The 25,326-nt window shown below is 43.9% G+C and overlaps 1 protein-coding gene across 1 annotated transcript in view; it reads left to right on the forward strand.

Moving 5' to 3' along the window:
• The window catches only part of LOC105478485 (PDZ and LIM domain 1), a 56,566-nt gene that overhangs the window by 29,546 nt on the left and 1,694 nt on the right, over window positions 1-25,326 (forward strand). The window contains exons 4-5 of the mRNA XM_011735866.3: window positions 331-530; window positions 16,868-17,019. Of these exons, the coding sequence (XP_011734168.2) occupies window positions 331-530; window positions 16,868-17,019 (352 nt within the window). The remainder of the gene's footprint in view (window positions 1-330; window positions 531-16,867; window positions 17,020-25,326) is intronic.

Genomic DNA, 25,326 nt, shown 5'->3' on the forward strand with positions numbered 1-25,326 from the left:
GCTCTGACTTCAATCTTACAGCCCAAAGCATCAAGGGCTGTCTGGCCCGAGGGTGCCCAGAGGGCAGGCTTTGCTGGGCCTCAAGGAAGAATCAAAAGGCAGAGATGATTCAGAGGATGTGAAATCCCAAAGGTGCCCATTGTGGGAAACTTCCCCAGTCATTGCCCGTGTGTCTCAGTGGGTGTATCAGTGCCCCTCAGCTAAAGTTTGGGTTGAACTAGGGACATCTTAGCAGCTGGAACACCTCTCCCTGGCACTCAGCCTGCACTGCCCATCAAGGGGTTTGCATTGGATGCCCCCCTTGATTTGTCCTCTGATCCCTGCCTGCAGGAGGTCCTGCACATAGGAAGTGCCCACAACCGAAGTGCCATGCCCTTTACCGCCTCGCCTGCCTCCAGCACTACCACCAGGGTCATCACAAACCAGTACAACAACCCAGCTGGCCTCTACTCTTCTGAAAATATCTCCAACTTCAACAATGCCCTGGAGTCAAAGACTGCTGCCAGCGGGGTGGAAGCGAACAGCAGACCGTAAGTAGTCCTACTCTGAGCCGGTCCTGGTAGGGGCTTTCACATCAGGCCCAGGGCTGCCCAGGCAGGTGCAAGAGCCACTACTCCAGGGAGAAAAATGACTACATTAGCAGAACACTTCTGTGTTCATTTTCTTCATCTACACAAAGAGGGCAATACCTCCTGCTTTATAGGGTGTCTGTAAAAGTAAGAATTAACATGTAAAATGCCCAGCATCGTGTCAAGCACAAACAAATCAGTGAATCCTCCAGAACTGTTTTTATTTGTGTTTTGATTTCTGTGATCATCATCTTCTAATTGAACACAGTCCTTCCTTGACAGGCCTGCTGCTTCCCGAGAAATTCTTCAGTATTATTAGTCGGGGAGTGTTTGAGAGAATCTAGAGTAGCCTGTGCTTGTGTTCACCATCTGAACTAAGGGAGAAATACTTCATGGTGCACAGTTTTGGTGAAGCAGTATTTGCTTTTTCCCCAGAGTGGACCAGAAGTCATAAAAGAAGAGAGGTCCCTGAGGATATAAATGCTTGTCCTTAAGAATAGGTTCTGATCTGGGGACAGAGGCAGGCTTAACTGGGGGAGAGGTAGGGCTGCAGGTGGAAAGGGGAGAAGTATCTGAGGAAGTGCCTTGCTGGGGACTGGGGAGGTATGTCCTCTTCTGTCACAGATCATTTGGCTGCAGCTGCCTTTGAGTCTTTTTTTTTTTTTTTTTTTTGAGACAAAGTTTTGCCCTGTCACCCAGGCTAGAGTACAGTGGTTTGATCACGGCTCACTGCAGCCTCAACCTCCTGGGTTCAAGTGATCCTCCTGCCTCAGCCTCCTGAGTATCTGGTACTACAGGTGTGTGCCACCACACTTGGCTAAGTTTTAATTTTTGTGTTTTGTAGAGATTGGGGGTCTCACTGTGTTGCCCAGGCTGGTCTCGAACTCCTGGGCTCAAGTGATCCTCCCACCTCAGACTCCCAAAGTTCCGGGATTACAGGCATGAGCCACCAAGCCCTTTGAGTCTTTATTGGAGTCTCCTGGATCTTCCCAGCAGAGGGGCCCAGTCTGCTCCATCTCAGACTCTTTGAGGATGAATCCAGAAACACTGGGAATCCCAGCAAAGGGACTGGGCCAATTCTCCGTAGGTGTAAAGGAGGTGGACTAGGTTAGGAATTTCCCACTCAAATACCCAAAAGTGGCAGGCAGGATGAGGAACTGAGGCAGAGCTCTGAGTAAACAAGGGTGCCGGGTAGGGGTGGGGTTGGGGGTGGCAGCTGGAGCCTGCATTCCTGGTCCAGAGGGGCCACTGCTCCTTGGCTCCAGCTGCGTGCCACATGCAGGTCTCGTTTCTGCTGATTATTTCCATTAAAACAGAAGTTGGAAAGCCTCTTTTTATCGGAAATCTCCTGATTTTTAAGTATTGGTGACATTTAAATTTTGGTGGAAAACACTGTGTGGTCCAAACTTGCCTGAGCTCTGAGAACCTTTCCCACTTGGAATTCTCAATTTTTGTATTGCCTCTGAAGCCTGCTTTGCCATTCAGTTTCTCCCCAATTCACCTTTAACAAGAACCTGCTCAACTCTTACGGTAATTAAATTGCAAACCAATGGCTTCAAATGCAGGTTGAGAGATGTGAAGATACTAGCGGTTCCAAACTACTTAAATGTTTGGAACACCTCTCAAGGGCTCCTTGGCCATTCCGTGCATATAGTCACCCCTCCCCTCCCCACAGAGACACAGATGTCATTGGAAACCCATGGCATGCGCGTCCCTGTGCCCGACACTGAGAGGACACTAAGATTTCTTTCTTTCTTTTTTTTTTTTTTGAGACGGAGTTTCACTCTTGTTGCCCAGGCTAGAGTGCAATGGAGCGATTTCGGCTCACCGCAACCTCCACCTCCCCGCAACCTCCACCACCTGGGTTCAAGTGATTCTTCTGCGTTAGCCTCCCAAGTAGCTGGGATTACAGGCATGCGCCACCATGCCCGGATAATTTTGTTTTTTTAGTAGAGATGGGGTTTCTCCATGTCGATCAGGCTGGTCTCAGACTCCCGACCTCAGGTGATCTGCCTGCCTCAGCCTCCCAAAGTGCTGGGCTTACAGGTGTGAGCCACTGTGCCCAGCTGACACTGAGATTTCTTTTAACATTTCTTTGAGTCTAGTAGGGCAGACTTTTTTCTGTGTGACTTTGGCTTTAGAAGATGTTAAAGGTTACTGGCCATTTATCATAGTAACCAAGGCAAAGTCGCCGCCAGTGCTGCTGCTTCCCCAAATTCTGGTTCTTGCAAGGGCTTACTGGCTTGAGATGATGATCCTCTTCCAGGTGACCGTGGGGACATTTGAGACACCTGAGAAAGGTGTCATACTGGGTCCCCAGGCTTTCCACAGACATACCCTGAGGGGAAGCTTCCAAGCAGCTCAGGAGTGGTGGAAACACTAGGGGCTGTGATCCTTGTTTTTAGCTGCTTTGGTGCTGGGGAGGCTGAGAACGTGACCCTCTTTTACTGTCCCAGAGTGGAATGTTCCATGATCCTGGACTTAATAACCCAGGAAATGACACATCCTTAATTGAAAGAGCTGCTATGCATTGGGAGAAATATGTGCCTGGGAAATATTTTTAGTATGGCCTTGGCTATTTTTCCTTCATTAATGTCTTTCTTCTTCTCTTACGTTCCTTGCATGCTCCCTCCCCCGAGTCTGAAACTACCAGGTGGCTGTGTAAGCCTTTCCTCTAGCCCCTGGCCCAGACTCTTCGGCTGCAGTAGTTTCCGAGTATCAAAATTTGTCTCTTTGCAGGTTTTCTCAGCAGAGAGGGTCCCGTTTCTGTTCCATCCCACACTCTTTGAGGATGAACCCAGAAACAGTGGGAAAACCAACAGCCTAAGGCAGAGGAGCTGCCTAACTGGCCATGCTGCTTGTATGGGGGGGCGGGGTGTCAGCTTACTGGTGTATTTCTAGTGCCTTCCCACAAAGAAAGATTCTCCTGTGAGCTCAGCAGTCACCTGGTAACTTTGCTTGCTCAGTCAGCACAAGTCCCAAGTGCTCGTTCCCTCCCACTGTTTAGTCTGTGAAATTCGCTGAGGTTCCAGAATTGGCTCGCTGCATACTTTGCATCTGAGGTCATCATCCATTCTCTGGGGCTTGCCCTGGATTTCTTTGTCCTACACACTTGAAGGTATCATGGTGTGTCTGTGGCTATCTGTCTTGTAGGTCTTTACAGAGCTGTGTCCCAGTCAGATAAGAACAGAGATAGCCTTGCCAACCGGTAAGGCAGGTGCTTCCCTTCCTCTCAGTGCACACAGTGGAGGGGGAGGTCCTCAGTGGCCTTTTTCCTCTAGGTCAGTTCAGCATAATAATCATTTATCGAGTGCCTACTGTGTACCATGTGGGCGAAGAAAATGTCAGTTCAGCAGAAAGCTAGCACCTTTCCTCTGATCTCTTTTAATTGAGTTGAGGGGACCTGGTCAAAATCAGAAAATTCAGAGCCCAGATTTCATTGTTTATATGACACTGCCTGATACTTCCTAAAGGCTTGGTAGATAGAGGGGCCCGAGCCTTGAATTCCAGCTCTGCCTCTTACTAGCTGTGTGACCTTGGAAAAACCATGTAACATATCTGAAACTCAGTCTCCTGAGATCTAAGGTGGAAATAATACTAACTTCTTCACCACCAGATTGTTGAGACAATGCAACGGGATATGCACAGAACACTCAGCACAGTGCCTGGCCCCTGGTAGGTGCTCAGTAAATGCTAATTATTGCTGACTTTGGTGTCCATGAGTAACTCCATCCCCATCACTTCTGAGAACTGGCGGCTACAGAAGTGTGGAAGCACATAGACAAATGTAATGGAGAAGACTTTGCTGTGGCTTATGGTACACTTCTTTCCTTCCCATTAAATTCAGCCAGCCCACACAGCTCATCAGCTTACTGATGGGGTGATGGTGTTCTCTTCAAGGAATGATTGGAGAGCTCCTATAACCAACATACTAGGCCCTAGATAATAGCTCTTCCAAATTGTGTTGTAAGATGTTGCCCCCAAACACTCATGAGGGAGATTTATAAGCAGCTGCCCTGGAAATAAAGGGATGCATCATTTTCTATTCAAATGATATCACAAGGATGATATTAACCCTGGCTTCTTCAGAGCTGAATCAGAAGTACACCTCTGTGATGAAGGCTGCTTGCCCCTCTAGCTAAACTTGCCTGCCACCCACAGAAAACTGGCTCTGGTGTGTGGACGTTCCTCTCTCTTTTTCTGGTGCCCACAATTACCTCTCTGGTTTCTTATTGCAGGACCAACACGTGTGCCTTTGAAGACCAAAACTTAGGAAGCATACAGGCCAGGCTTCCCTTCTGAAAATGATTACATAGGGTTTCCCAGAATGGTGTTTGTGCGTGAACATTGGGGTAATCAGGCTGGGACATTTCATTTTTTGCGATATGAGATAGGAAAGATTTTTCTGGGTCCTTCTACCTCCTTTACCCCCACCTACATAAAAAAACAAGTATTCCTCTACATTATTTCCAGTTAGCACATAACTTCTACCATTTGGGGAAAATATTTCTTAAAATTAATTAAAATTTTTATTTTGAGATAATTGTAGATTCACTTGCAGTTTTAGGAAATAATACAGAGAGATCCCCTATACCCTTTACCAATTTCCCTCAGTGGTAACATCTTGAAAACACAATAGTAACAAAACCAGGATATTGATATCAATACACTCAAGATACTGAACATTTCCATTTCTGCAAGGGTTTCTCATGATGCTCTTTTATAGCCACACTCACTTCCCTCCTGTCCCCTCACCCTCCTTAACCCCTGGCAACCTACTCATCTACTCTTTATATTTTTATTATTTCAAGAATGTTATATTAATGGAATCATACAGTATGTAACCTGGGATTAGCCTTTTTACTCAGTATGATTGGAGATTTATTTAGGTTTTTGTATCAATAGGTTTATGTATCAATAGTTTGTTCCTTCTGTTCTGTGAGTTTGTCTTTTTTTATTGTGTTAACACATGGAATTTATGATCTTAATCGTTTTTAAATCTATTGTGATGTTTATTGTATGTACATTGTTGTGAAACACATCTCTAGAACTTTTTTATCCTGCAAAACTGAAACTCTATACCCATTAAAAAACAACCTCACCTTTCTCCATCTCTTGAGCCCCTAGCAACCACTGTAATACTTTCTAAGAGTTTGATTACTTTAGATATCTTATATAATTGGAGTCATGCATTTGTCTTTTTTCAATTAGCGTAATGTCCTCAAGGTTTTCCCATGTTGTAGTATATGACAGAATTTCCTTTTTTTTTTTAAGGCTGAATAGTATCCCATTTTTTTTTTCGCATTTTCTTTATTCATGTTGATATGGTTTGTCTGTGTCCCCACCCAAATCCCATCTTGAATTCCACGTGTTGTGGGAGGGACGCAGTGTGAGGTAATTGAATCATGGGGTCAAATCTTTCCCATGTTGTTCTCGTGATAGTGAATAAGTCTCACAAGATCTGATGGTTTTAAAAAGAGGAGCTCCCCTGCACAAGCTCTCTCTCTCTCTCTTTGCCTGCTCCATCCATGTAAGATGTGACTTGCTCCTCCTTCCACCATGATTGTGAGGCTGCCCCAGCCATGTGGAACTGTAAGTTCAATTAAACCTCTTTCTTTGTAAATTGCCCAGTCTTGGGTATATCTTTATCTACAGCAAGAAAACTCACTAATACACATGTTTTTATGGATGTTTAGGTTGCTTGCATCTCCTGGCTATTGTGAGTAATGCTGTAATGAATGTGGGTGTGCAAATATCTCTTTGAGATTCTTCTTCATTTCTTTTGTATATAATCAAAAGTGGGATTGCTGAATCATGTGGTAAATTTTTAATTTTTTGAGGAATCTCCATACTGTTTTCATAGTAGCTGTACCATTTTACATTCCCACCATCAATACGCAAGGGCTCCAATTTCTCCACATCCTTACCAACATTTGTTTTATGTCTTTTTGATAGTGGCCATCTTAACAGATGTGAGGTGATATCTCATTTTGGTTTTGATTTGCATTTCTTTAATGATTAGTGATGTTGAATATCTTTTCATATGCTTGTTAATCATTTTTGGCTAAATGTCTATTCAAATCATTTGATCAGTTTTTAATCGAGCTATTTGTTTTTTTGTTGTTGAGTTGTAGGATTTTTAAATATATTCTAGATATTAATTCCTTATCATACGTATGTTTTGCAAATATTTTTCCTATTTCGTAAGTTGCCTTTTCACTCTGTTGTTTCCTTTGTGGTGCAGAAGTTTTAAAGTTTTTAGTTCTATTTGTTTATTTTTGCTTTTGTTGCTTGTGTTTTTGTGTCATATTCAAGAAACCATCGCCAAATTCAGTGTTAGGAAGCTTTATTTTTATTTTTTAATAGAGACAGAGTCTCAGGCTGGTCTCGAACTCCTGGGCTCAAGTGATTCTCCTTACCTTGGCCTCCCAAAGTGCTGGGATTACAGGTGTCAGCCACAGCACCTGGCCCCCTATGTTTTCTTTTAGAAGTTTTATATTTATAGTATCTGGTCTTATGTTTAGGTCTTTAATCTATTTTGAATTGTTATTATTATTATTATTGAGACAAAGTCTCATTCTGTTGCCTGGGCTGTAGTACAGTGGCATGATCTTGGCTCACTGCAACCTCTGCCTCCTGGGTTCAAGTGTTTCTTCGGTCTCAGCCTCCTGAGTATCTAGAACTATAGGCTTGTGTTGCCACTCTCAGCTAATTTTTTTGTAGTTTTTGGTAGAGATGGAGTTTCACTGTGTTGGCCAGGCTGGTCTCGAATTCCTGACCTCAAGTTATCTCCTGCCTCAGCCTCCCACAGTGCTGGGATTACAGGCATGAGCCACGGTCCCTGGCCAAATTATTTTTTATATGGTGTTAGGTAAGGGTCCAGCTTTATTCTTTTACATGTGAATATCCAGTTTTCCCAACACCATTGAAGAAATTATTCTTTAACCATTGTGTAGCTGTGGCACCCTTGTCGAAGATCATTTGACAGTGTGTCCAAAGGTTTATTCATGGGCTCTCTATTCTATTTCATTGGTCTCTATATCTGTCTTATGCTAGTACCATACTGTTTTGATTACTGTAGCTTTGTAAAATGTTTTGAAATAAGGATGTATGAGGCCTCCATTTTTGCTTTTCCTTCTCAAGGTTGTTTTGACTATTTAGGGTCCTTGGAGATGTTATATAATTTTACAATGGTGTTTTTTTATCTGTAAAAAATGCCATTAGGGTTTTCATAGTGATTGCATTGAAGATGTAGATGCTTTGGGTAGTACAGATATTTTAACAATCTTAAGTCTTCCAGTCCATGAACATGAGATGTCTTTGTTTATTTGTGCATTCTTTGGTTTCTTTCAACAATGTTTTATATTTTTAAACATTTAAAAATGTTTCATAATTTTAAAATGTACTCTATTCAGTGTACAAGTCTTTCACCTCCTTGGTTAAGTTTATTAGGTATTTTGTTCTTTTTGATGATTACACATGAGATTGTTTTCTTAGTTTTCTTTTTGGATTATTCATTGGTAGTGTATAGAAACAACTGTTTTTTGTTTGTTGATTTTGTGTTTTGCAACTGTGAATTCATTTATTAGTTCCAATAGTTTGTGTGTGTGTGTGTGTGTGTGTGTGTGTGTGTGTGTAGTGGGGGGATCTTTAGAGTTTTCTATGTATTTGATCATCACGTCTTTGAACAGATACAATTTACTTCTTCCTTCCCAATTTGGATGCCTTTTATTTATTTGTATTGCCTAAGGTCTCTGATTAGGACCTCCAATGCTATGTTGAAAAGAGGTGGTAAAAGTTGGCGTTCTTGCCTTGCTGCTGATCTTAAGAGGAAAAGCTTTTGGTTTTTCATTTTGAGTGAGATGTTAGCTGTGGGCTTTTCATACATGGACTTATATTATGTGGAGGTAATTTCCTTCCATTCCTGTTGAGTATTTTTATCATGAAACTTTGTTAAATTTTGTCAAATGCTTTTTCTGCATTCAGATGACTGTAGTTTTTGTCCTTCATTCTGTTAATGTGATGTGTTACATTGATTGATTGTTATATGTTAAAACATCCTTGCATTACAGGAATAAATTCCACTTGGTCATGGTGTTTAATCCTTTTAATATGCTGTTGAATTTGGTTTGCTAGTATTTTGTTGAGTATTTTTGCATCAATATTCATTAGTAATATCAGTCTATAGTTTTTTTTTTTGTTTGTGGTATCTTTGTCTGGTTTTGGTATCAGAGTAATACTGGCCTCATAGAATGAGTTTGGAAGCATTCTCTCCTCTTCAGCTTTTTGGAAGAGTTTGAGAAGCATTAGTTTTAATTATTTTAAAATTGTTTGATGGAATTCACGAGTGAAGCCATTTGGTTCTGAGCTTTTCTTTGTTGGAATGTTTTTGATTACTGATTCAACCTCCTTACTAGTTATAGGTCTGTTTAGAAATTTTTAATTTTTTTTTATGACTCAATCTTGGTAGGTTGTGTTTTTGGGAATTTATCCATTTCTTCTAGGTTTTCTAATTTGTTAATATATAATTGTTCATAGTAGTCTCTTACTATCCTTCTGTGGTATCAGCTGTAATGTCTCTTTCATTTCTGATTTATTTATTTATTTACTTACTTACTTAGAGACAGTCTGTCTCTCTTGCCCAGGCTGGAGTGCAGTGTCTCACTGCAACCTCTGCCTCCTGGGTTCAAGTGATCTTCTCACTCCAGCTTCTTGAGTAGCTGAGACTACACAAGTATGTGTCACTATATCTGGTTAATTTTTTTTGTAATTTTTGTAGAGACGGGGTTTCACCATGTTGCCCAGGCTGGTCTCCAACTTCTGAGCTCAAGCAATCCTCCTGCATTGACCTCCCAAAGTACTGGGATTATAGTCGTGAGCCACCGTGCCTGGCATGATAGTATTGTTGAATTTTTCTGTTTCCTCTCTGATTTTCTGTCTAGTTGATCTATCAGTTGTTAAGAGAGGGGTGTAGAAGTCTTCAGCTAAAATTGTGAATGTGTCTCTTTTCCTTTCAGTTCTGTCAGTTTTTGCTTTACATATTTTGAAGCTCTGTTGTTTGATGCACACATATTTAGCATTGCTATAGCTGTTGTTAACTCTTTTGTGATTATATACTGTCCCTTTCCATCTCTGGTAAATTTACTTGTTCAGAGGTATACTTATCAGATATTATTAATAATACAACCACTCCTGTTTTCTTCTGATTAATATTGGCATGATATATTATTCTCTACCCTTTTACTTTTAGCCTGCTTATATATTAATATCGGAAATGAGTTTTATGTTGATAGCATATGTTTGGGTCATGTTTTAAAATGTACTGTTTTGTATCTACCCTGTTGGTTTCTGTCTTTCAGTTGGTTTATTTAGATGATGAACATTAATGCAATGATTGATATGTTAGGGCTTAAGTCTGGTATTTTATTTTTTGTTTTCTGTTTTCCATTTCTCTGTTTTCTTTTGCCTGCTTTCCTGTGGGTTATTTGACATCTTTTTTTTTTTTTTTTTTAGAATAACAGTTTTATTTGTAGTGTTTTTTATTCTATGTGTTTGTATAACCTTTTCAGTAGTTATCTGGGTATTACATTGTGTATATATATATATATAACTTATCACAGTTTACTGGTATCATCATTTCAGGAGTTCAAAGAAGTATTGAAACTTTGCTTCTCTTTGTGAACCTTTGCCCTCCCCTGCTTACAATATAGTTAAAATAGATCCTTTTATACACTTAGAACCACATCAGACAGTGTTACAATTTTTGCTTTACTTGTCAACAAGAATTAGAATACATTAAGAAGGAAAGCAGTTTTTAAACCCATGTTTTTGCTTATGGGTTCTTTTTTTCATTCTCGATATTCCAAGGTTCCTTTTTTTTTTTTTTAAAGACAGAGTCTCGCTCTTGTCCCCCAGGCTGGAGTACCGTGGTGCGATCTCCGCTTACTGCCACCTCCACCTCCCGGGTTCAAGTGATTCTCGTGCCTCGGCTCCTTGAGTAGCTGGAATTAACAGGCGTCCGCCACCACGCCCAGCTAATTTTTGTATTTTTAGTAGAGACAGGTTTTTGCCATGTTGTCCAGGCTGGTCTTCAACTCCTCACCTCAGGTGAGCCACCGTGCCTGGCTGGTTCCTTCTTTTCTTTTTTTTTGTCTATTTAGATAACTTCCTTTAAACATTGTTAGGGTAGCTTTGCTAGAGATAAATGCTCTCAGTTTCCCTGTATCTGAGAATGTCTTGATTTCTTCTTCATTCTTGAAGGATATTTCCACTGTATACAAAATGCTAAGCTGGCAGTTTTTTTTCTTTCAGCAGCTGAAAACATTGTGCTATTTCCTTCTTTTCTTTATGGATTCTGATAAGAAATCTGCTGTCCTTTGAATTGGTTTTCCCCTCTAGATATGGTGTCATTTTTCTCTTACTGCTTTGAAAATTCTTTCTTTGTTGTAGTTTTCAGAAATTTACTATGCTGTGTTTTGGTGTAGATTTTTTTAGGTTTATCCTGTTTCCTGTTCACTTCACTTATTTATGTCTTTTGCCAAATTTAGGACACCTTCAGACATGATTTCTTCTAATACTTTTCTAGTCCCACCTTTTTTCTCTTCTTCCAAGACTCCATTGACATGAATTTTTGATCTTTTATATATTCCCATAAGTTTGTGAGGCTCTTCATTTCTTTCTTTTCCTCCCCATTCTATTTTTCTATGTTCCTGAAATTATATAATTTCTAATATTCTACCTTCCAGTTCACTGATTCTTTCCTTCGTCGTCTTCATGCTGCTGCTGAGTGTATCCACTGTGGTTTTATTTCAGTTATTTTGTCAGTTCTAGAATTTCCATTTCATTCTTTATATCTTCTGTTTATTGAGACTTCACTTTTTTTGTTTCAAGTGTGCTCATAATTGTTCATTGAAACATTTTTTTGATGACTGTGTTACCATCTTTGTTAGATAATCCCAACATCTCTGTCATCTTGGTGTTGGCATCTCTTTATTGTCTTATTTACAGTTTGATATCTTCCTGATTCTTCTGAGAGATGTGATTTTTCAACTGACTCTTGAACATTCTTGTTATTATGTTATTAGATTCTGGATCTCATTAAAACCTTCTGTTTTCACTGGCTTCCTCTCAGATAGGGGGTTGGGGATGTTGCCTCATTACTGACAGGTGGGGGTAGAAAGTCTCATTTCCCCACTCTGCCTATGTCACACCTGAGGTCATTGGGGCCACTCATTACTCCTGGATGGGGTGGGAGTTCTGGCTCTGCACATGGCCTCCACTGACACCTTATGGGTGAGTGGTAGCCTAGACACTGCTGAGCAGTGGTGAGAGTCCTGATTCCTAGGTTTTCTTCATTACAGCTGGGTAAGGATGAAATATGGACTCCCTATTGGGCTTTCTCTGAGCCTATCCCAGTGAGGTAGTTGGGGAACCACATCATAGCCTGGTGAGACTGGAAGTCTGGACTCCCCACTTGGCCTTTTCTGGCATTTGGCTGGAGAATAGTGGTTGTTGTTTCAACGTGTTGTGTTTTGCTGGGCTGCCCCTCTCTGGCCATTTGGTCAGAGACAGCAGGCTCCTCTTGAGACTTCTGTCTGTGCCCATTGCCCTTTCCAGGTTGCTGCCCTCAGCTCCATGTCTGGGATGTCCAAGGAAACAAAAACACCGTGGTAGCTCACCGTCATGGTCCTCAGGACACGGGGTCCCTAGCCAGTCTGACTTCTGTTGCCGTGTCAGAGTCTTCTCATGTTGTTTTATACGTAATGCCCAGGGATTTTGGTTGTACTGGGTGAAACAGGGAAAAATATGTCTACCTCATCTTCTCAGACAGGAAAAAGATTTTTATGAGGAGACCATCTTCTCCTGTCTGGATGCTTTCAATAATTAACGTAATGCCCCTTTCTATTCCAATCTTTGTCTCACAGGCAGTTTTATTAAAGTATCAAAATGTTCTTACTATGTGAGAAAATGACCCTACTAAGGTTATATCAGCAGTGAGGATTTTTTTCTTATGGCTGTCTTGTTTTAGCAACCTCTGCCTCCTAGGTTCAAGCGATTTTACTGCCTCAGCCTCCCAAGTAGCTGGGATTACAGGCGCACACCACAGCACCTGGCTAGTTTTTTTTTTTGTATTTTAGTAGAGATGGGGTTTCACCGTGTTGACCAGGCTGATCTCAAACTCCTGAGCTCAGTCAATCCGCCTGCCTCGGCCTCCTAAAGTTCTGGGATTACAGGCGTGAGCCACTGTGCCTGGCCTAGCTGAGATTTATATACAGATAATTAAGTTGCTGCCACAGATGACAGCCCAAGTTAAAAAAAAAAAAAGCCCCTTATATCCTCACTCTGGGCACTTCATGGTTCTGATGGAGTAGACTTTCATCCCAGGGTTGCTGTGCTGACCCATGCTCCACAGCCATGGACATACTGCTTTCCATCCTCCTTGTCCTTCTGACCCTCACCCCAGCTGCCCTTTTGGCTGGAGCAGGTGTGAGAGTCGCATAATGTCTGCAGGCTCAGCAGACATTAAAATCTGGGAGGTGGGCTCAAGGGGAGTTTCTTCTTATGTTCTAAAGACTACTGGGACCCTCCTACACCTGGCTTTGTCAACCACCTGATTCGGCAGGGATGGGAGTGGCGTGGCTAGAATAACCCTGGGGCCCTCAGGTCAGGTCCTAAAATAGTGGGAGAAAATATTCAACGTTTAGGAAACTGATACATATCAGCTCCCAGGGAGAAACAAGAACTAGGAAACTTTGTGTAATGTATTGTTACTCCAAAGTAGTTGAATTTCCTTAAACTCGTTATTAAAACTGTACAGAGTGGGTTCAGAAGAAAGTGTTTATTTTCACTGTTCCACCCTCAAAACTTGTTCTCCTGGAAACTGAATGGTGTGTGTTATATTTTCTGAAGCCGTATCACTGTAATATTCTTTCTCTCATTGCTGTTATTAATATCAAAATGAGAAATTTTTTGTTCCATTTCTCCTTCATATTTTTGTCATTATTTTTTAAGGTATTGTGGTAACATGTCAATACCTTGTAGTCTAGTGTCTAAGACTTAGACTTTGGATCTTAGGATGTTATTTTTGATTCAGGTGTATCAATACCTTAAGTAAGGTAATAGATATAGAAAGTCTTTTATAAATTATCCAATGGTGTAAAGATACTATCATTATTGGGGAAAAATGGTAAGTTATTTTTTTTTTAATCATTACTCATTACTGACAGGTGGGAGTAGAAAAATCATGTAAATCCTTCACAAGGTGATTTGCTGGAAGAATATTTGATGGCCTTGTGGTCTGGGTTCTGTCATTTTTTTGGTGTGTTCTGTTGGTGGCTTCCAGACATAACATACACCAAAGAAGAGGAAAAAATATTTCCCAAGAACATTCCATAGTCTGATCTCAATTTTAAAATAGTCCTAAGTGTAATAGAAAAAAGATTTATCCAAAAATAATGTAATATGCTTATTATGGGGCAAGTTCCAAACTCAGGACTCCTAAAAGAGTCAGGCATATAACTCAAAGAAAGGGCTGGGAAGTGAGACAAAGAAAGACCCTTGGTTAAAACAACTCCCCCAGGTGGCCCCATTGCCTGCCCTAGGAGGCACCCACAGGTCCCTGCAGGTGGGGGAAGAGGCCAAGCAGAGAGCAGCTGGAGTGGGCAGGACAGGCAGGGATAGCTGCTTTCCCTCCCCCAAATGCTGCCAGCCCGAGTGACCAACCCATGAATCTTGCTACTTAAATTCTGACCACCTTTGGCAGCCGCAAAGCATATGTCACTCTTTGGGTGCCTTTTCCTTTATTGTGAGAACATGGTTGGAGTCGAAGGGAAACACCTGGATCTTGATTGCTGTGATTGACTCTGCCTTTAGCTGCGGACCTGAGTACTGAACATGCCCCAGAGGTTGTCTCAGAAAAGAGAAAGGAAGAAAGGAGAGGGAGAGAGGAAGAGGAAAAGGTAACTTGCAGAGAATTACCCAGGGCAAACATATACCCTGGAAATGAGTAAGCGTAATTGATATAATTCAGTGACTCCAACCCTAAAGAGAGACTGGTTAGAGTTGCTGGATAAAACCACTCCTGGCCACTGCCTGCATCTGTAAAGCTGGGAGACAGCCTGGTGGGCTGGAGACTTTATAGCTTTATTACTCAGGAAGCATCACTTGTTTATATACAAATCTATCCATCTGCATCAATAAATTGCCCCACCATCTGATATTTGCTCTTTGGTTCCACTGGGCACGCTAGCCTTCCTCCCTAGCAGCTCAGGCTGTGCGGAAGGAGGTGATTTGGGGCCAGGAGGTGTGGCTGCCCATGTCCCTGGCAGAGCCCTCAGAGGCCGGCCGCCCTGGAGGACTTTGTGAGCCTACAGGAACGGGGAGCACAGCAAGGAGGAAGGAGGCCCTGGACCCACTCTGCAGTGTACATTCACTTGCTTGATGCCTGCTGAACTGTGACCTGTGCCTGGCATTGAGCCAGGCCTCGGAGTGTGATGGGGAGCAAGACAGGCCATGTCCCTGCCCCCCTGGGGCTTACTTTCCAGGGGGAGACAGACAACAAAGAAATAAGGGAATGCAAGTGGAATCCATGGGGAGAGAGCAGGTAGGGAGTTAAGAGTGATGGTGGGGATGTGGCGGACTGTTTGGAGTCGGGGTCAGGAAGGCCTCTCTGAGGAGTGCACTTGAGCAAAGACCTGGATGAAGCATGGGAGCCATGACAACACCTGGGAAGGGCATTGCAAGCTGAGGGCACAGTAGGTGCATAGGCCGTGAAGCTAGTGTTTCCCAGGCACAGCAGGAAGCCTGGTCTCAGTAAAGTGAGCCAGGGCTCGCAGGGTATGTGTATGGAAGGAGAAGCGTGGGACACATATATGAGGGACTTTTTCCTCTGTGATAACATTTACTCCCAAAAAGTTTATTTTGATTAAACATATTTTAGTATTAAAACTAAATATTTTGTGCTAAGTCAAATGAGAATACATTGAGCCACAGCATGACATAGTCTGATTCATGTTTAAAATATCACTCTGGGCCAGACACTCTGGCCCATGCCTCTAATCCCAGCGCTTTGGGAGTCTGAGGCTGGAGGATCACTTGAGGCCAGGACTTTGAGACCAGCCTGGGCAACACAGCAAGACCCTGTCTCTACAAAAATAATGACAAAATTAGCGGTGGATGGTGGCACACATGTAATCCTAGCCACTCAGGAGGCTGAGGCAGGAGGATTTATCTATTGAGGCCAGTAGTTCGAGGTTACAGTTATCTCTCATTGCACCACTGTACTCCAGCCTGGGTGATAGAGTGAGTCCCTGTCTCTAAAAAGCATGAAAAACATCGCTCTGATATTTTGAATACAGGCCATCACTCTGGCCTCTAGTCAAAAATAAGACTGTCCTTGAGCCGTCAGTGATAGTAGAGACAAGTCACGCATCTTGTCAGCTGTGCTGGTAAGGCACGGCATGGCTTGGACCTGGGGGAGTGGGGGAGGTGAGAAGGGCTCAGATGCAGGATAGATTTACAGGTATAGCTGATGAGAGACTACCATCCTGTCACCGTCCACCACTTAGAAAGTGGAGCCCCGGGGGAAAGAGGCAGGCTCTGCCTGTCTTGTCCTGTTCTGGGTCACCCAGAATGACAGGAGGAAGGTGAGGAAGACAAGGCCTGGCTTGCCCAGTCCCTGGGCCTGAACATGAACACTTCACAAAGCACTTACATGTCCCATCCTTACTACCAACCTGTGAACCAGGCAAGGAAAGTACTGTTACCTCTGTGTTATAGGTGAGGAGACCCAAGCTCCTGGCCTTGAGAATTAGGAAGAATTTATAGACAGGGAAAGCACTGTGAGACCGTCGGGAATGGAGAACACTGTGATTCCTGCTCGTGAAAGCAATGTTTGTGGCCCATACATAGGGGGACCCGGCTGAGTTCTTCATGGTCGGGCTGTGGTTGACTTTTTTTTTTTCTTCTTCTAAATTTTCTCTGGACATAATGCTGTTGATGGAATTTATAAAGAGATAGAGCATTCTCATTCCATGGGATTAGGCCCAAAAGTAATTGAGCTACTGAAGCTATTTAGAAGAAGAGCCTCTGATTGCATTGAAGCAGCAGCCAGCTCTGACGACAAAGACTTCTCAGTTTCACTGCGCTGGCAGCAGGTCTGTGGCTGATTTAGGAGAGGGCTTTGAGATCATTTCTATCCATCCTTCAAATCAGCAGTGTCTTTGCCTGGAGGAGGTTCCTGGTGAAGTTATTTTTAACTTCTGTCATGTCCTAATCAATTTTTCAAACATTCTTCACAGCTTAGACCATGCTCAGCCTCCAAGCAGCCTTGTCATCGACAAAGAATCTGAAGTTTACAAGATGCTTCAGGAGAAACAGGAGTTGAATGAGCCCCCGAAACAGTCCACGTCTTTCTTGGTTTTGCAGGAGATCCTGGAGTCTGAAGAAAAAGGTAATCAGCTCCATCTGCAGTCAGAGGCTCTTGTTGAAGGTCAGATGTGAGAGTCGGTCATTGCGGAAGCACAGGTGAACACACTCTGGAGTCGGCTTTGGAGGGCGTGGGCTTTTAAAATGCTGCAATTCTTGCCGGGCGCGGTGGCTCAAGCCTGTAATCCCAGCACTTTGGGAGGCCGAGACGGGCGGATCACGAGGTCAGGAGATTGAGACCATCCTGGCTAACACAGTGAAACCCCGTCTCTACTAAAAAAAATACAAAAAACTAGCCGAGCGAGGTGGCGGGCGCCTGTAGTCCCAGCTACTCGGGAGGCTGAGGCAGGAGAATGGCGTGAACCCGGGAGGCGGAGGTTGCAGTGAGCTGAGATCCGGCCACAGCACTCCAGCCTGGGAGACAGGGCAAGACTCCGTCTCCAAAAAAAAAAAAAAAAAAAGCTGAAATTCTTTAAAAGAGATAGAGAGAGGAAGAGAGGGTGCTGACCACATTTTCTCATCTGGGTGTGTATTTAAGCAACTCCAGGCCTGGCCAACTGTGTCCTGTCATATGTACAAGAGGATGCTGAGGTTGGGGAGAGCCTGACTGCTGTGGGAGACTGTTGGTCTGTCCCTTGGCCATTCATTTGCTTTGAGCCCAGAAGCAATACCTTGGTGGTGGCTGAGGAAGGCGAGTGATGAAGGCCATGGGCAATGAGCAGCAGAATGAGAATGCATTAGCGCTCAGTGAAGCCAGGGGCTGGCTTTGCTTGGGGGCTTGTGTTTGCCTTTGCTCTAGGGAGGGTGGCCTCTTGAGGGCCTGAGAGCACCCCCTTGTGGCCATGTTCTTACTTTGTGACCTGTGGCAAATCTCTGAACCTTCCCAGGCCTGTTTTCTCATCTGTCCATCAGGGATAAAAATCCTTTCCTCTAAGATTATCATAGTCATGAAATGGCATAAGTTGTGTAAAACATCCATCATTGTAACTGAGTGCTCGCTTCATAGTTATTGTGATGTTTGAAATGTCATGAAGACGCTTTCTTGTCCTTGGGGTGAGCTTTGATGTTGAGGCACCCAGGGTCACCCCGTAGGGTTCTGCAGGTCTCAGGAGACACGCTTCTCACTGAAGACATTATGTAACGTATACTTATTATGATCATGTTTAAGTGGATAGCTGTAAAATTATCTTCACTTAATAACAATGCTATACGTTGAAAAATTGTGACAGGTGCATGTATTGAAGAAGGGTTTATTCCCTTCACAAAGGTGACTGTGGATCAGCAGCCCTCACACCTGCTTCTTCCCGGGTGGTTCCTCATCAGCACCTCCTGTGATGCTCATGGGCTGCCTTTTCCAGAGAGCTGGGTTTTGTACCCTTCCTAGTCCCTGTGATGCCCAGTCCTCCACACTCTCTTCCTTTCTTGAGGCTTGGGCACTTCAGTGGGGTCTTGCTTTCTATGCCCTCTTTCTCTCTCTCATGGACCCATCTGCAAAGAGACAGTGGATGCCCCAGTGAGGGGACACCTTGTGATTGTGTGGGACCTGCCTCAGCCAGGCTGCAAAGGGATTGGCATGTTGGCTGAGAGGCTAGTGTCCTCTGGAAGATGAACCTCCCCCCTCAAAGTCCGCAGCTGAAGATTCAGCTTCCTGGGGAGCCCTTTCTGATAAGAAAGTTCCCTTCTGAACACACCCGACACCTGGGCTTCCTCCCCATTTGTGTGATTTCTTTAGAGACGGTGGCAATTTACAACCATAGGAAATCAGGAAACCATGGGCCATGTGTTTGCATGTGCTTCTTTTATGCTAAAATGATACTGTTCTACCACTGCTTTCCTCTTTTGCTTGGAGTAGCTGAGCAGCTGGGAAGTAGTGAACCATGCTTTGTATCAAGTTCCAGTATTAGCTTCACCTGACAAACAACTTGGGGGCCAACCCTTGAGGATGACAGCTTTGTTAAAACGTGGGAAACCACAGCTTATTTCACTCTTATGTGGATGTGAAACCCTTTAATGAGAGGCAAGGTCAAGTTCATCCATGCCCAAATAAACAAATGCTGCAGGGCTCATCTGGGCTCACAGAGAAGGACCTGAGCATGGATTTGGAAGCTCCATGCTTTTCAAGATCTGGCCTTCTACCCTGCATGCCAGCAACCAAATTTGTGGCTTCCATTCCCAAGTTTACTTCGTGGTCCTGGTTGGCAGCTGGTGTTCCAACCATCATGCTTACCTCCAGGTGACAGGGAGGAAGAAGGGAGATAAGGCTAACCGGGAGTCCCTATTTCAGATGAGCCAGCTTTCTCCTTCCTAGAAGTTCGACACTACTCTTCCATTTAAATTTTATTGACCGTGATTTAGTCACCTGGCTACACCTAGTTAAATGAGAGTCTGGGAATTAGGATTCTTTTTAAGAAAATTTTATCCCTTAGTCTGGATGGTTCTTGTCCCAAAGAGAATCAAGATTCTGCTGGAAGGGAAGAGGGAGATAGCAAATCTTGTAGTTTCTCCTATATCTCTTAATGTGCACCTGCATTAAATCTTTACTGACTGTAACAGGATAAATTCCATTCTAAACATTCTTTACATGCAGAAGTCTCTTGGGGGAAGGAACCCAAATGCCTGTTTTTTTTGTTGTTGTTGTTATTTGTTTGTTTGAGACAGTCTTGCTCTGTTGCCCAGGCTGGAGTGCAGTGGCACGATCTCGGCTCACTACAACCTCTGCTTCCCAGGTTGCAGCGATTCTCCTGCCTCAGCCTCCCAAGTATCTGAGATTACAGGTGTACACCACCATGCCCAGATAATTTTTGTATTTTTAGTAGAGATGGGATTTCTTCATATTGGCCAGGCTGGTCTTGAACTTGTGACCTCAGGTGATCCACTCGCCTGGACCTCCCAAAATGCTGGGATTACAGATGTGAGCCACTGCACCTGGCCCCAAATGTCTGTTTTTATTTGAGATAAAATGATGAAAGGTTAAGGCAGTAAAATCAGTTGATGAGGGGTCCTGTTATTCAGAAAGGCCTCTGGTTTAGAAAGCAGTGCTGCAGGGCAGAAAGAGGACTGGCATCCAGGATCTGCCTCTGACCTGCTGTGATTTCTGCACAGCTACAATGAAGCTAATAGCCAGGACCTGACGGGATTGTTTACAGGGTTAAGTGAAGCCGCGTCTGTAAACTGCCAGGTGCACAGTGAGTGAGGCCCCTGAAGGAAGCTTGGCTACAGCAGTATTTGGTCATAAACCTTGAAGACCCAACACAGCTGTCTCATTTTGGGTAAAATTCAGCCTCTAGGATAAAGGGCTCTTGGTTCCTCAAACTTCATCTTGTTCTGGATCAAATTCCAAAACTTGCAGGCAGAAGAAGCCGTTATATTAAAAAAAAAATGGTGAATTATACTTAACATAAAATTTACCATCTTAACAAATTTTAAGCGTACAATTTAGTGGTATTAAGTACATTTAGGTGATTGTGCTATTATCACCACCATCCATCCATAGAACTCTTTTATTTTGCAACACTGAAACTGTTCTCATTAAAGAGTATCTCCCCACTCCTCCCTCTTCCCAACTCCTGGTAACCACCCTCCTGCTTGTCTCTATGAATTTGACTACTCTAAATCTCTTATATAAGTGGCGTCATGCAGTAGTTGTCCTTTTGGGCCTGGCTTAGTTCACTTAGCATAATATCCTCAAGGTTCATCCATGTAGCATGTATCAGAAATTCTTTCCATTTTAAGGCAGAATATTATTCCATTGTTTGTGTATACTACATTTTATTTATCCATTCCTGTGTCCATAGAAGGAGACTTTTAATGATTGGAGGTTTAGAAGGAGCAGTCATAGGCTGAGAAAGCAGTGGTGGCCAGAGGCTCTGAGATGAGAAAGCTGGAGACTTGTTCAGCAAGTACCAAAGCTCGTTTTGGCTGGTGCCCAGGGTTCCAGGTGAATCCTTGGGTGATCTCGAGTTAGATACGGGGGACCACCAGGTGCAAGGTTAAGAATCATGAACTTGATTCTAAAGGCAGTGTGGAGCCACGCAAGGGTGGGGAGCCACGCAAGGGTGGGGAGCCACGCAAGGGTGTGGAGCCATGCAAGGGTGTGGAGCCATGCAAGGTTGTTGAGCAGTGAAGTGGACAGAAAAACAGCTGTGATTTAGCTAATTTTCACTTTTTTTCCAGAAATATTTGGGATACAGCGTTCACTGGAAGAAGAGAAATTTGGAAATTTTTGTAGTTGCCTGGAGTTCAAAGGAAGCTAGTATTTTCACTGTAAGCTAGTTGAGAAGAAAGGAAGAGAGATTTCTTTGGATTAGCAGTGCTGGCTGGATATGTGAGAGAAAAAAACCTTGAAGCCAGCAGGTGGCGCTGTAGGGCTGAACAGGCCATAGTGAATCTTGTGTTGGGCAGGCAGCCTTCTCCGCCCCAGCTGTGCTCAGTTTTATCCAGGTCAAGTCTCTTCATTCTAGAAACAGATGTGGATTCTCCCACTAAGTGGAGATTTCATGTCCCTCCTGGCTTTTTCTCATTCTACCCTTTTGCAGCCTCTCTTCTTTCCTGGTGATTTTTCTGTGGATTGAGTGGATTCCAGGTCTTTAAGTGTGAAATGTGAAAAAACCCATTGGATAAGAGAGCCCCACATCACTGAGCTGGTTCTCAGCCCAATCAGTGCCTTTGCAAACTGCCCAGGTATGTAGAGATGCTGCCATTTTCTTCTTGTCGTGGGCAGGCAGCCAGATGTCTTCATCAGCCAGAAAATGAGGGAATCTGTTTGGGATGCTGGAGGCATGATTCTTAGACAAGATGCTCCCCAGGCCCTTCTGAGATCCCTTTAGGCAGGGCCAGGATCAGCGTGAGGTGAGGGAGGCACTGCTTTGAGTGCATAAATTTTTGTTTTTTTAGGCCGCTCTGTCGCCCATGTTGGAGTTCAGTGGCGTGATCTCAGCTCACCGCAACCTCCGCCTCCTGGGTTCAAGCCATTCTCCTGCCTCAGCCTCCCAAGTAGCTGGAACTACAGGCATGTGCCACAATGCCTGGCTAATTTTTGTATTTTTAGTAGAGATAGGGTTTCACCATGTTGACCAGGCTGGTCTCGAACTCCTGACCTCAAGTGATCTGCCCGCCTTGGCCTTCCAAAGTGCTGGGATTACAGGCATGAGCCAGCATGCCCGGCCTTGAGTGCAGAATTTAAGGGGGCACTGGAAAACTCAATAATCAAGACAAAAATGACATTTAAATGCAATATTAAAAAAAATACAGGTAAAATATGTGATGAATAAAATTGGAGCTTTGGCCTCCTCCCAAAGGAAGGGAGGAAGGCTTGGGAAGGGCAAGAAGGTGCCTTAGGCTCAGGGAGAACAGAAGTACCAAGGTGGTTTCTCCTTATGCACCTGCTGGTGGGGCAGAACTGAGTCTTCCCCAAGCCCATCCGTAGAGCTCACCACTTAAAACTACAGAGCCTCCTAATGTCTGCCCCATCTCATGTGCTGCCAGGTGGACATCTGTGTGCATCGGTTCCCAGTGATGAACAGTCCCAGCTCTGAGGGGGGAAGCCTAAGTCTGAGCCATGGCACCATGATAGGGCTGTTGAGAGTTCAGGCTGCATTCACATATACCCTCTTGTTGTTCCCCATAAGCCAGCCAAGTACCCCAAACCATCTCTCATATTGTATTAGTCAGCAGTGGGTAACCTGTATTTCTGAGGGCTACCGGACAACTGTGGCTCTGCTGGGCTTGGCAGGGCTGGACCAGGCCCCCTGAGGCCTCTCATTCAAGCCCCGGGAAGGGAGAGGCACTCTGGTGCTTGCTGTTTTCATGGCAGAGGCAATAGCTCTATGGGGACAGGGCCAAACCACACTAGAGCCCTTAGTGCTTTTGCCGGTACAGAGCTCACATGTGCTCACGCTGGCCAAAGGCTGGGGATGGGGAAGTCTACTCCATTGACAGCAGGGTTTCTCAGCCTTGGTGCTATTGACATTTTGGGCCATATGAGTCCTTGTTGTGGGGCTGCCCTGTGTATTTTGGGATGTTCAGCAGCATCCCTGACCTCTGCCCACTGGATGCCAGTGGCACCCCCTTTCAGTGTGACAATCGAAACTGCTCTCTAGGAGACACAATTGCCCCCAATAGGGAACCACTGACAGGAGGTAAGCATGGCAAGAGACGGGCGGGGTAATTGTGGTCAAAATACAGTCAACCATGTATTCTAAACACCCCTTGTTGCCAGGTGCAGCAGCTACTGGAGAAGCTGTGGTGGGAGGATCGCTGGAGGGCAGGACTTTGAAACACAACATAGCGAGACGCTATCTCTAATCAGTAAAAATAAAAAAATTAATAAATGTCCATTGTGTGAACATGTGTCTCAATTTTTGGTTTGGAAGTATTGGTCAGCATACAGGGACTCTTTCTGAAAGGACAAGAGAGTTAAGGCCCTTGTCTGTCAGCCCCACGATTGCCCAGCGTGACTGCAGTCACAGGGTGACCCTCTCCTCATCCCCTCGCCTGGCACAGGAAGCTGTTTCTTTGCTCTTGTTCAGTGGTTCTTGGATCAACAGCAACTGGGAACTTGTTGGAAATGCAAAGTCTTAGGCCCCATCCTGGGCCTTCTGGATCGGAAACTCTAGGGGTGGGGCCCAGCAATCTGTGTGTTAACCAGGCCTCCAGGTGATTTTTACCATTATTAATAGCTACCATGGTACAGGGCTTTGTTACCTAAGATGTGATGAGCTGGGCCTTAGGCAGCTCAGCATCTAGCTACTAGGGGCTTATTTTACATGCACCAGGCTGTCTACAGAAAGGTTCCTTCCTCTGATCTGTAGGAGATGATTGTCATCTGGCTGCTGTAGCATGCTGTACTCTGATGGTTTTGTTCTTTCTGTGATGTGGATTTCTTTTCTTTTTTAAAAACTTTATTTATTTTTAAATTTCCAACATTTAAGTTCAGGGGTACACGTGCAGGATGTGCAGGTTTGTTACATAGGTAATGATGTGCCATGATGGTTTGCTGCACAGATCATCCCATCACCTAGATATTAAGCCCAGCATCCATCAGCCATTCTTCCAGATGCTCTTCCTCCCCTATTCCCCACCATCTGACAGGCCCCAGTGTGTCTTGTCCCCCGACCATGTGTCCATGTGTTCTCATCATTCAGCCCCCACTTGCAAGTGAGAACATGTGGTATATAGTTTTGTGTTCCAGCGTTAGTTTGCTGAGGGTAATGGCGTCCAGTTCCATCCATGTCCCTGCAAAGGACAAGATCTCGTTCCTTTTTATGGCTGCATAGTATTCCCTGGTGTATATGTGTCACATTTTCTTTATCCAATCTATCATTGATGGGAATTTAGGTTGATTCTATGTCTTTGCTATGGTGAATGGTGCTGTGATGAACATAAGAGGGCATATATCTTTATGATAGAATGATTTACATTCCTTTAGGTATACACCTATTAATGGGATTGCTGGGTTGAATGGTATTTGTGCTTCTAGGTCGTGGAGGAATCACCACACTGTCTTCCACAGTGTTTGAACTAATTTACACCCCACCAACAGTGTAAAAGTGTTCTTTTTTTCTCCACAACCTTGCCAGCATCTGTTGTTTTTTGACTTTTTAATAATAGCCATTCGGACTGGCATGAGTTGGTATCTCATTGTGGTTTTGATTTGTATTTCTCTAATGATCAGTGATGTCGAACTTTTTTTCATGTTTGTTGGCCGCATGTATGTCTTCTTTTGAAAAGTTCTGTTCTTTGCCCATTTTTTAATGGGGTTCTGTTCATGTTCTTTGCCCTTTTTTTTTTTTTTTTTTTTTTTGAGACAGAGTCTTGCCCTGTCACCCAGGCTGGAGTGCAGTGGCACAATCTTGGCCCACTGCAACTTCCGCCTCCTGGGTGATTCTCTTGCCTCAGCCTCCTGAGTAGCTGGAACTATAGGTGCATGCCACCACACCTGGCTAATTTTTGTAATTTTAGTAGAGGCGGGGGTTTGACTATGTTGGCCAGGCTATTCTCAAACTCCTGACCTTAGGTGACCCACCTACCTTGGCCTCCCAAAGTGTTGGGATTACAGAAGTGAGCCACTGTGCCCGGCTTATTTTTTTCTTGTAAATTTGTTTAAGTTCCTTGTAGATGCTGGATAATAGATCTTTGTCAGATGGATAGATTGCAAAAATTTTCTCCCATTCTGTAGGCTGTCTCTTCATTCTGATGATAGTTTCTTTTGCTGTGCAGAAGCTCTTTAGTTTAATTAGATCACATTTGTCAATTTTTGCTTTTGTTACAATTGCTTTTGGAGTCTTCATCATGAAATCTTTGCTCATGCCCATGTCCTGAATGGTATTGCCTA

The sequence above is a fragment of the Macaca nemestrina genome, chromosome 9, assembly GCF_043159975.1.
Source record: "Macaca nemestrina isolate mMacNem1 chromosome 9, mMacNem.hap1, whole genome shotgun sequence".
NCBI lineage: Eukaryota > Metazoa > Chordata > Mammalia > Primates > Cercopithecidae > Macaca > Macaca nemestrina.